This window comes from Agrilus planipennis, unplaced genomic scaffold (genome assembly GCF_000699045.2).
Source record: "Agrilus planipennis isolate EAB-ADULT unplaced genomic scaffold, Apla_2.0 scaffold139, whole genome shotgun sequence".
In the NCBI taxonomy this organism is placed as follows: Eukaryota; Metazoa; Arthropoda; class Insecta; order Coleoptera; family Buprestidae; genus Agrilus; species Agrilus planipennis.
The window spans coordinates 368,807-380,768 of record NW_020438984.1 but is presented as its reverse complement, the minus strand read 5'-3'; the positions used below and the strand labels follow the sequence as shown (position 1 = coordinate 380,768).

Genomic DNA, 11,962 nt, shown 5'->3' with positions numbered 1-11,962 from the left:
CACAGACGGCCCCTCTAGTTTTCTGCCCTTTTGAAATTACACGGTGGTACGCATTTCTCAGGTCGGCAATTGGCACCAAATTTATAATGGTACCAACAAGTCGCGAATTGACCACGGCTGTTGCTGCGACCCCGGTTATTCCTGTGGGATCTGGAGCGGGATCTACTACGATTCGGTGTGCTATTTTTCGTTATAGCACTTATAACCTCTAGCTGCATCGCTTCCATCCTTTCAATTATCTTCGTAAATTGGTCGCATATTGAGGGAGATTGCAGCGACTACTCGGTTATGCGTTGGCGACACGTCATGAATCCGGTCAGCGATTTCAGCTAGTTTTTCGCCATCCGTTTGATCCAGGGCAGCTATCACTTCCTGGGTTCGAATGGGCAGTCTGCTCTTCCATAGTTCAATCAGTAGATCGTCTTGCAGTTTATTATTGGCAAGCTTTTTCATATGCCGCCAAAACTGACCCGGTGTTCTATCGCCGATTTCTTCCCTTTCGAGAAGTTGTCGTGCTTTGGCTGTATCCGAGTCGGATAATCGTTTAATAAGCACCGCCTTGATGGTCTCATACTTATTTTCTGCTGGTGGATGCATAAGAATGTCCTCGATTTCGTCCAAGTATTGAGGGCTTAACTGGCTGACGATGTGAATGTACTTTGTGTCATTCTTGGTTATCCAATTTAACGAAAATACAACCTCCACTTGAGTGAACCATAAGGCTATCCTTTTGGGCCAAAAATCGGGTAACTTTACCACTGCTGACGCGTGATTGTATGACGCAGACGCGGCACTGTTTTCACCGTTGATACTCATTGTTCCGCACTTTTCACGATTTTTGTTCTATTTTTTTTTAATACACTACGTTTTCCGAACAAAGTTAATCACGTCGGGGTCAGCAATTTGGGAAACTCGGTAGTCGTGAATAAAACTGACGTGTAATCGTATTAATTATTTTAATTTCCTTTTTTATTTTATTTTGAGAAGTGAGGAGAACTAGAGGACCTTTCAATGTGTTATACTCCGACCGACTATCGAGTCTTCAATTTTTCATACACCAGGGTCAACGTTTAGAAAGTTACCCCCGGTGGGTAGTTGTCGAAAAGATATTTTTTATTGAGGACCATTAATAAATCGCCTGTACGTTCAAAGGCCAGTTACGCCTATTGTACAGACGTTTTATTTTTGTCCTCTGAAAAATACTAGTTTGTGTCCTCTACACGTCGTAAGGGAAAATAAGGTCATCTTACTTCCTTGATTGGACTAAAAAGACTACTTATAAGTTTCGCATTAAGAAAATTTCAAAATTGCAAACAGACGGTCAAAGAGCATAAACCACATGTAAAGACATGTACCTAATTAGTAATTTCTTACGCTTGATTAAAATTGTTCCCATTAAAAAACAACCAATAGATCTTTAGTTGCAATATACCTATATATAGCAATATTTAAATAAGTGTTTTAATTTTATTAGTAAAAAAGCTAATGTAATCTTGAAAAGAATTACTTTTTTCGAAGTTGGATTCAGTTAGGTAATTGGTTCGTTCGCAGAGGAGTTTAAAGATGTCCATGAAGTTAGCAGAGGAAAGTCAAGAGAACAAAAGACGACATGACTAATAATTTAATGCTAATATACTGCTAATTAAATGTCTCAATAAAAAATTTTTTGCTCCCGTTGTTTAAAAAATATCGTATGTTCTGCTAGCTTCAGATGAATTCCGCAGAAGGGTGTACTGTTATACAATAAAAATTAAAACTAATTGAATGATTATGAATTGCAAAATTATGTGCTCATTAAATGCCCTAATAAAAAAAACCTTTTTTTAATATTGTTTTTTTTGGTAGCTTCAGGGGAATTTAGCAGAACAGAGTAGTGGTAAATAATTAAAAATAAACCTGATTAGGATTTATTTTGGGCATGCCTAAATTTCGATTGGGTCCTTTTTAAAAATTGTTTAGATCAGCGTAAATTACGTATTCCCAACTTATGGTAATCGGAATTGTTATTTGGTGTTATAGCGGTAGGCCAATTTCGTTCTGCCTAATGACCTACTAACTATCGTCTTATTAACTCCATGTGTAAGTAAGACATTTATTAAGAAGTGTTCCTTAGGACCGAATTAGAATTACTCAAACTACCCCTAAATTAGGTTTATTTTAACAATATCAGTTAGAAAAATGGTCAAATAATTCCTTCAGCAAATTTAAAATAAAACAGAAATAGAAATAATTGTGGAAAATATTAAGAGTTGGTCATAATATCCATGGTATCCCCAGTACTGGTACAACCGAACTTTTCCGTGAATTATATAGAGCAACGTACGCTAACTACATACACATCATAATTATTTCTATTTCTGTTTAATTTCAAAAAATTTTCATATGGCATAATATTAAAGAAACTCATCCTTACCTATATACTACACTTTTTTAATAATGGGCATGTGTTTCGCCACTTTTATTGTGGACTTTATCAACGGTACCTTCATCATTCATCTCTAACACCACATTTCCTAATGCAAAGCTATAAAATTAAATTTCAAAATACCACCCCTAATAGTCTAAAATGGATGTTTGCGATATAATCAGAATATACGTGGACGAATTCGCAGACAGCAGCTAGTTTTTTATATCGACAATGGATGTACTATACTTAACTAGTTACATCCAATAACAGACTCATACATAATTCAACCACTTTACTTATTCGCGTCCATTGCCCTTAACACCGTCAATTTTTTAATTTATTTTTATTTAAAGAAATAACTTCTATTTTTCAAAACGATTATTAAACAATTTGTTTATTATATAGCTTCTCATTTTCAACATACATTAATGTAAAGTAACTCGATATGAGACGAAAAATTAGAAGAAGTGGCTGATTTTAGATATCTAGGAAGTCAGATAAGTCAGGACCGAAGGAGTAGTAGGGATATAAAGCAGAGGATAGCGCAGGGTCGTGTCACCTTTAATAAAAAGAAGTCACTTCTATGCTCGCGAACGGTTAATTTAGAAATTCGAAAAAAATTGTTAAATGTGTATGTTTAGAGCGCGGCGTTATACGGGTGCGAAACATGGACAGTGGGTGCGGCGGAAAAGAAAAGGTTAGAAGCGTTCGAAATGTGTTGTTATAGGCGAATGATGAGGATAACGTGGGTAGAAAAGGTTAGAAATGAAGAGGTATTAGAAAGAATAGGAGAACAGAGGAGTCTATAGAAGTCAATAAGAAATAGACGAGATAGGTTGGTAGGACACTTTCTCAAGCATAAAGGTCTAGTCAGAGACATATTAGACGCAGAAACAGGAGTTAGAAGGGGTAGGGGTAGACCTAAATTAGATTACTGTTCGTAAATAGTTAAGGATTTGGGTTGTTCTAGTTTTAGGGAAATGCGAAGTTTAGCTCAATATAGGAAAGAGTGGAGGTATGTGTCCAACCAGTCTTAGGACTGACGACATTATGATGATGATGAATCACATCCAATAACACTCATGCATAATTCAACCACTTTACTTATTCGCGTCCTATGCCCTTATCCAATGAATTCTTTTCATTTTTTCAAAGAAATAACTTCTATTTTTCAAAACGCTTATTAAGCGATTTATCATATAGCTTTTCATTTTCAATATAAATTAATGTAAAGTAACTCGATAATTGTAGTTTTTCTGCGGTCAACATATTTTCATTTACATATTTATTTATATTACAATGAGGTCTTACCTACATTAAAATGTTTTTGGTAGTTATATTAGGAATTAAGTCGTCTTCTCAGACATACAGTACCTGTGCTGACATCTATTGATTAAATTATTAAGTATGCGATCGTTTGTTTTTGTTTATTTGCTTAAGGCATTATTTGACTATCTTCCTAACTACTAATACTGTTTTTTATACCTACCTAGATATTACAACGTTTGTTCACGCGTCTTGGTGCTACGGTTATAATTTACTTAAAATTACCAATTCTCATTTGGGATATATTACCACTTACATACAATACAATGACAATCCAAATAAACAACAAATATAATTTATATTTCTTATATTAATTACATTGTTGATTTATTCACTTTTTCTGATTATAAAACTGCAGCACATAAAAATTGTCTAGATAAGAAGTGTGTCTTTGGTAGGAGTGAAATTCCGGTTGTAACACTTCAGGCACAAGGTTATTTTGCGGAAAGCGATCACATTCGACCTTGTCAAAGACTTTTTATTCGAAATTATGCTTGCTCGTCAAGAACTCTCCCCTCTTGGTTATAATTTTTGTTAATAACACAATAACAGTACTGGCAAGTAGTAACATTAGTAGCCACTGTATAGTCACCGTTCACTCGTCAGGTTTCTCTCGTTCTCAGCCAGCGCGTAGTATATGGCAGAATTAAAGTTGTTTTGGTGTAGTAAATCTGTATGGCCACACTAATAACAATGGAAAATAATGTAATGTGAAAGTGTGAAAAACAGTAATTGTTAATGTGTATCATTTAATTAACGGAAAGGAGTATATCTCAAGTGTCATCTTTTTACATAGATCCAAATTAAACAGGAAAGCTGATAATAGAGACAATTGCATACAGTGTATTTGCAAAATATTATTTTTTTGTTGCTGTTAACGAGGAAGATTAGGTAAGTTTTTTATCAGTAATTAATTACCAATAATTTTTACAATGTACCTACATGTTTTCATCCCAAAGCAAAAATGAAGACTGTTCTTTTAAGTCCATTTTCATATAACGAATGTAAATGTACAAAGGGCAGGCAACAAGTTTTCAGATTAGTTTCGTGTGCTATTGCTCTTTAGAGACCATCCCTATTTGTGATAATTAATACAGCCGGATTAGATGCAAAAGTAATTAAAAGCATTTCTAATAGCAATAAGTATAAACCTGTTATTATAAAAACTGTTTTGAATTATTAAACTAACTGAAATTAAATATTTTTAAAAAGTTTACGTTATTGACCATTAAAAATGGACCTTATTGATATATTCACGAATGGAATGTACATGAAATATTTAATAAGAGAAAGAATTCCGCCATCGCAACCGCTTGAATTGTCTGCAAATATTATCCAAGGTTTTCTAAAATTCATTAGCGACTCGTTTCTAAGTTTGTAAGCATTAAAAATGAGAGTCTCAACAGCTTAAGTAACTGACTGATAAATAATGAACATCCTATACTAATATTATAAATAAGAATATGAGTTTGTTTGTTTGTTTATGACTTTTTACGCCTTAACTACTCAACCGATCATCATGCAATGTTATGCACACATTGTCAGGGGTACAGAAAACCATATAAGGTACCCTTTATTTAGAGAAAAAAAAAACTCTTCCTAAGGGATAGAAAACATTTTAGGTGGTCGATTTCACACCTTAACTACTCAATCGATCATCATGGAATTTTGTAGACACATTTTCGGGGTTAAAGAAAAGCACGTAGGGTACCTTTTATCCAGAAAAAATGTTGTTCCCAAGGAATAGAAAAAAATTAATTTTGTGTGGTCGAAATCACGCCTTAACTACTCGATCGATCATCTTGAAATTTTGTAGACACATTGGGTACAGAAAAGGACATAGGGTTCCTTTTATCCAGAAGAAAAAATGCTATTCCCGAAGAATAAAAAATTACTTTTATATGTTCGTCGACGATTTTGGACACATATTTAGGACATCAACGCTAGTGAACCCGCGAGTAAAATCTTGTAAATGATAAATACTACATAGAATACCTTTCATTACTTTGACAATTAATTTACTGAAACGGGATTTTTGACACGAAATGCGACTGAAACCACTTTTTGACTCTAAATTATCTTCTATATTCTTTCCGTTTAATGTTAATGTGTATTCATTTTTAAATTTCACTTTAACTTTTGTGTTTCGAACGAGTCACCTTTGAACATTTGTTCCCGTTATTAAGGATCAGAATACACATGGCTGTGAATATTCACTGCATCGTGTTGTAAATGTAAGAGAACCAAGCGGATGTAGTTAGTGATGCGTGACAAGCATGTCTTTTTCCTTCTCTTTCTCACTCTCTCTCTCTCTATCTCTCTGAAGAATATCGTGTACTTGTAACAGAAAGATTTTTAACGAAATGATGAAAAAGCGGGTCATACCTAAGTATTATTTTTCATTTTATATTATTATTATTATTGTAGTGTACTTAGCCTGCATTAGTACATCCATTAAGTAGGAATACACTATAGACAATACCTACATAAGAAACGATTTGTATGTTGCTGTAAAAAGTAAGTAATATTCTGATCGTAAAAGTGAAAATCCGCATCAGCCCAGCAATATTAAGCGTTGAGCCGAACCTGGTTGAAAATCGGGGTAATACCTTCATACCAAGCGTGCTGTAGGTATAGCCTTGATTCAACGCTATTGTTGACACTTTTTCTGACACCAAGTAGTTTTTTATTCGTGTGAACTGACACTTTAAGTTAAGATAGCAAATTAATACGATACCCTCTAAATGATTACTTTATTCTAAGTTTGAAAAATATAGGTAGAAAGAATGTACAACAGACCGGCAGTTAGCGTTCGGAGATCAGAGTAAGAACTTCCGTTTTAATTCTCAGTTTTCCCTTTTTATATGAGTATGTATCCCTCTATCGCGCCTAAATTGTAAAACAGTTTCTTAGCGTGGATTAGCTTAATTGGTTGAGGGAGAGAACCACAAGAAAATATGATAGTTTCTACATTACTTTTGGTTGCGAATTCTTCATTTGTTCTAGGTTCGTAGGTAGGAGCAGAAGAACGGAATTTGCTGTAGAATGACAGTGGTGATTGATTCATTGGTCTACGTTTCAATTTATGTGGCGAGTGACGTAATTCACCTAAATTGAAATTATTGTTCCAGGGGTTTCATTAATATTTCGGTTGATTCATACGCTTTCGTCGTTTAACCCAGTAATCTTCACTTGTGAAGTAAACAATGGGGATGAAGCTGAAGTATTGGGACATATTTTTGAAGTTGCGTATAGGACAGTAGAGAGTGTGTAACATTTACATGTAGGCTCAAGGATTAAAACTTCGACATTATTTAGTACCTATATATATCATCATCATCATCATAAGGTCGTCAGTCCTAAGACTGGTTGGACACGTACCTCGTTCTTTCCTATCCTGAGCTAAACTTCGCATTTCCCTAAAACTAGAACAGCCCACATCCTTAACTATTTGCGAACAGTAATCTAATCTAGGTCTACCTCTACCCCTCCTAACTCCTGTTTCTGTCTCTAATATGTCTCTGACTAGACCTTCATGCCTAAGAAGGTGTCCTACCAACCTATCTCGCCTATTTTTTATTGACTTCCATAGAGTCCTCTATTCTCCTATTCTTTCCAATACCTCTTCATTTCTAACCTTTTCTACCCACAATATCCTCATCATCCGCCTATAACACCACACTTCGAACGCTTCTAACCTTTTATTTTCCGCCGCACCCACTGTCCATGTTTCGCACCCGCATAACGCCGCGCTCCAAACATACACCTTTAACAACCTTTTTCGAATTTCTAAATTAACCGTTCGCGAGTATAGAAGTGACTTCTTTTTATTAAAGGCGACACGACCCTGCGCTATCCTCTGCTTTATATACGTACTACTCCTTCCATCCTGACTTATCTGACTTCCTAGGTATCTAAAATCAGCCACTTCTTCTAATTTTTCGTCTCCTATCTTTATATTCACCCTTTCCCTATTTTCTCTTCCCTTGCATATCAGTATTTTAGTATTACTTTTATTTTTTTTTATACAGTACTGATCTGTCAGTACCGCTTCCATTTTATTTAAAGCTATCCCTAGGTCTTCCTTGCTGGATGCTAATACTGCTATATAGTATAAATATACATCAAAAATATCCTACGACTGAAGGTGACGCGTCTATTCACTTCTTATCATTGCGTAGGAGTTGAAGGGTGGTGCTTCAACGGTCAAGAAGTCTTTCAATGTCATTCTTTGGCGCTAAAGCGGGTTGTTTTTGAGATTGTTCTTCGGCTGTGTGCGAAGAAGTGTTTCGAGGTCATTCTTCGGTGATGAAGTTGTAGTTGCATTGTTTGGATTCAATTTCGATACCTAAATATAATGCCTGTTTTAAATTTCTATAATCCTATAATGAACATATTTCTTCTTATCGTAGAGTGTTGTCATCAATTTAGATGTTTTTAAATCGACTGGAATTAAATGTTCTGGAAACAACGATAATGTTTCTTATGAAGTTTAGTGGGATATAGATCAATTTGCTAAATATACTCAAACTCATCATTGACAATGATTACAGAATAAACATCACTGACCCATTCAAACTGACCTTCGGGTAGTGGGAATGTCATTGCATAACCGTAAAAGTTATTTACGTCATAAAACATTAGATATAGTCTAGGTTCGTTAGATTAAAATTGTTTCCCATGTATTTATTATTTACTTTTCCGTACCGATTACACGATTGTGACACTCCCTCTTGTATGACATGTTCTAATAACATTATCATAACAGCATTAGTTAATAGTTGTAATTCTATTTCTGTAATTTTTAGCATATCATTGAATGCCAGTCATAAGCACATACAAATTAAAATAAAAGGAATTTTTAAGCGACACCTTTTTTTTATTACAAATCTTTATTTCACTACAACGATACTTAAATAATGTATATAAATTATAAATTATTAGACCAATAATTTTAACAGAAAGAATTATTGTAGCTAAAACAATATAATAAATAATGCCACTAAAGAGCATTTCTCTCTTAATCTTGTTGTCATATTTTTTGGGTGCCCGGACAGATGCGGAAGCGATAAAAAGCGGAACCTCTACCTCTAATTTTTTTCAGGTAATACTAACAAAAATTGACAAATGCGGAACTCTTTTTTACCAGAATATTATTGTATGTATATTTATGTACATATGTTATATTTATATATAACAAAATAAGTTAAATGAATTACAATCAATAACTGTAGTGAATGCTATAATTTTATCTCGAAGATTATTACAGCTAAAACAAATTGATTTTTTTTTTCGTTTATATGAAATGGATCACTATCAATCTAAACCTGTTTTCAAAAGGGCGAGTTTATATCACTATTTTTTGGGTTGATCACCCATAAAATAGTCAGGCAGCTTGGGATTTAGTTTCAAACATTTAATTCATTCACGCCATATAAAACGTACTTTATTTTTTCTATCTCTATATAGGCCAATAGTTTTGCCGTATATAATTATGAGTGTTTTACATACCTGTATGCCAGTGTTTTTCGTGTTCGTTTCTAATAATTAATTGTATGATATGCCTTTTTCGAGGCAACAAAATTGGGTACTCCTTTTCAAAACTTATGCCAGAATTACGCAATCTACCTCCTACACGCAAGATGCCAATTTCGTCTACAAAGGGATTTAATTTTAATATACTACTTTTATTGATTAATTGCTTTCCATGTTTTAACATTCGGATTTGTTGTGAGAATTCGTTTTCCTCAAACATTTCAATGATTTTTAAATGAACTTTGAAAATTTCCTTTGCTGTAAGTTCACCTTTGATTTTATTGTCGCGATATTTGTTTTAAACGACCGTTATTTGGAAATTATTAAAAAGTTCTATTTGAGAATTACTCTAACATTTATCACTGGAAGAATGTAATGAAATATTAATTGGCTCTTTATCATTAATAGGTTTTATGTTTTTCTAACTACCTTCATTTTGAGACAGCCAATTTAGCCACGTATGGTTTTTTATTAGTTCAGGAGAGGTCTGTCCGCGCGAAATGTAATCGGTAGGATTGCCAGCGTTTAATATGTGATATCAGTCCTGTTTATTTATCAAATTTTGAATTTCTGAGACACGATTAGCCTTAAAGATTTTTAAGGTATGTGGCAATTTGTTAATCTAATTTAATGTTATTGTAGAGTCTGTGTAAAAATTAATTTTATCAAATTTTAAGTTGGATGCATTGGCGTATGATAAGAATAAGTTGGCGAGTAATTTCGCGGCGCATAGTTCTAGCCTAGGAGATGGTTTTTATTGGAGCAACGCGTGACTTAGCACAGAATAAACTTAACACATGAGTATCAGACTTGTCTGTGGATCTTATATAGATAAATGTTCCGTAACCCTTTTCGTTGGTCTTACAGAAGCCGTGTAGTTAGATGTTTTTAGCATTTTTCATTAGGACCTTGCGATTTACGGAAAAATTGTTTAATAAATGCAACTGTTATTTTAAATTAACCCTTCTGTATGTAAAACTTATGTAGTATCGATTCGTTCCAATTTAAATTACTTTCCCATAAACTCTGCATAATTAAAATTAGTTTTAATAATTACTGGGCCTGATAAGTCCATGGGATTGAAAAGTTGCGATATTTCAGATAGAATGTTTCGTTTAGTAATTTTATTATCGTTATTAAATGGTTTTACACTATAATTGGTTAGATCAGTATGTGGATCCCATTGAATCCCAAGTATCTTTTTCGTATTTGAAGTTTTTAATAGAGATGATTCATGGGAAACCCACTGTCTTAAATTTAGTCCACCTTAATTAAAAGTTTAGCTTAAATTTAAACCTGTTAGTAGTTCATTTACATAGAAATCACGCTCCAGAACTAACGCTGATAGAAGAAATTGTTTTACATAATCTAAAGCTAATTGTGTAAGACAACCTGTCGCTTGAAAAGAGGCTGATTTTGTCAAGTGTTAAACATGAATGTTTTATATGAATGAGAATTTTTTGAAATACGGCGTCCTCGGGGGAACTAAAAATTGCCGAAAAATTTTTTCGATGTCGTCTGGAATTACGTGTTCATCTATCGAGAACGTAAAATAGGACCTTGCCTGAGTGTATTGTTCTGGTAGATATTTCTTGTTGTTTTTGCGGATGCTTCAAAAACTACGCGGATTTTTGTAGTCGTACTAGATTCCTTGAACACGGCATGGTGTGGCATGTAATAACACTATTTATTATTTAATGTTTCGTACTCTTCTAAGAATTCTGAATATTTTTTCTTTTAATTCTGGATTTGTTTGGAATTTTCGTTTAAAGGCATAAAAACGTTCTAATGCTGTTTTATAGGAATCGCCGATAGATTCCTTTTTATTAAAGAGTAATCGTACTTGATACCGCCCGTTTGAATCGCGACTAATAGTTTTCATAAAATGTGTTTGCAAGCAGATTCTTCCTTTAATAAATGTCTTTTAGCATTAATTTCTTCTATTTCCCAAAACTTGCAATTGATTCTCTAACACTGATGTTAAAAAACATGAATTTGATTTTATTGACGGACGTTCACTTTACCGGTTACGATCCAGGCTAATCAGGTTTTTTGTAATGTAACGGAACTGTTGTATGATTTTACTTGACCTATGCTTAGTAATTCATAAAATAATTCGCTACCAATTAGGGCGCCAATCGGTGCTGATCTACTAAAGTTACATTTTTAGGGATTGATAATTGTAATTTTTAAATTGATTTAACGGGTAAAAGTATTCGTTTAGAGAAAAGGAGCTATTGAAAAACTTGAGATAATGAAAGGTTTTCTTTCCCTCTATCGTCTTCTTTTTCTTTTTTTTTTATCATAATCTGCAGTATTGAATAAACCTTTTCCTGTTCGTGCATTTTTTGTGGTATATAATTTGGAAACGATTTTGTACAATTTATGTATAATCCAATTTTATAGTATATTGAATATCCATAACGTTAACAAAAATCCCAATAGGTACCGATATTTCTTATTAATTGTATAACACGTCTAGTAAATGTAATGCTTGGAAAAGGAATAGATATAACCGTTAATAAATCGAAAAACTGCTCTAATGTTATTTGGTATACCTGAAAACATGTCTGTCAAAAAGCTCACAAATTTAACAATAGATAAAATCATTACAGTCGTTTAAATCTATATAAAAACCTCTTTTGCTAAACTTAAAGGTTCTGCTATCATAAGAGTTCTAAACCTGTTTTCAAA

At 33.5% G+C, this 11,962-nt stretch overlaps 2 protein-coding genes across 2 annotated transcripts in view; one reads left to right on the top strand and one right to left on the bottom strand.

The window, feature by feature from the left end:
- Positions 1-231: 231 nt before the first annotated feature.
- On the bottom strand, positions 232-816 carry LOC112904746. The gene has a single exon (XM_025975607.1). The coding sequence runs from the start codon at positions 814-816 to the stop codon at positions 232-234; it is 585 nt and encodes a 194-aa protein (XP_025831392.1).
- Positions 817-4,080: 3,264 nt separating this feature from the next.
- Positions 4,081-11,962, top strand: part of LOC108737532 (dual oxidase maturation factor 1) — a 55,510-nt gene continuing 47,628 nt past the window's right edge. The window contains exon 1 of the mRNA XM_018470412.2: positions 4,081-4,624. The gene's annotated coding sequence lies outside the window, so the exon portion shown is untranslated. The remainder of the gene's footprint in view (positions 4,625-11,962) is intronic.

Coding starts and splice junctions, on each gene's coding strand:
- LOC112904746 (XM_025975607.1), bottom strand. CDS start 816: ATGAGTATCAACGGTGAAAACAGTGCCGCGTCTGCGTCATACAATCAC.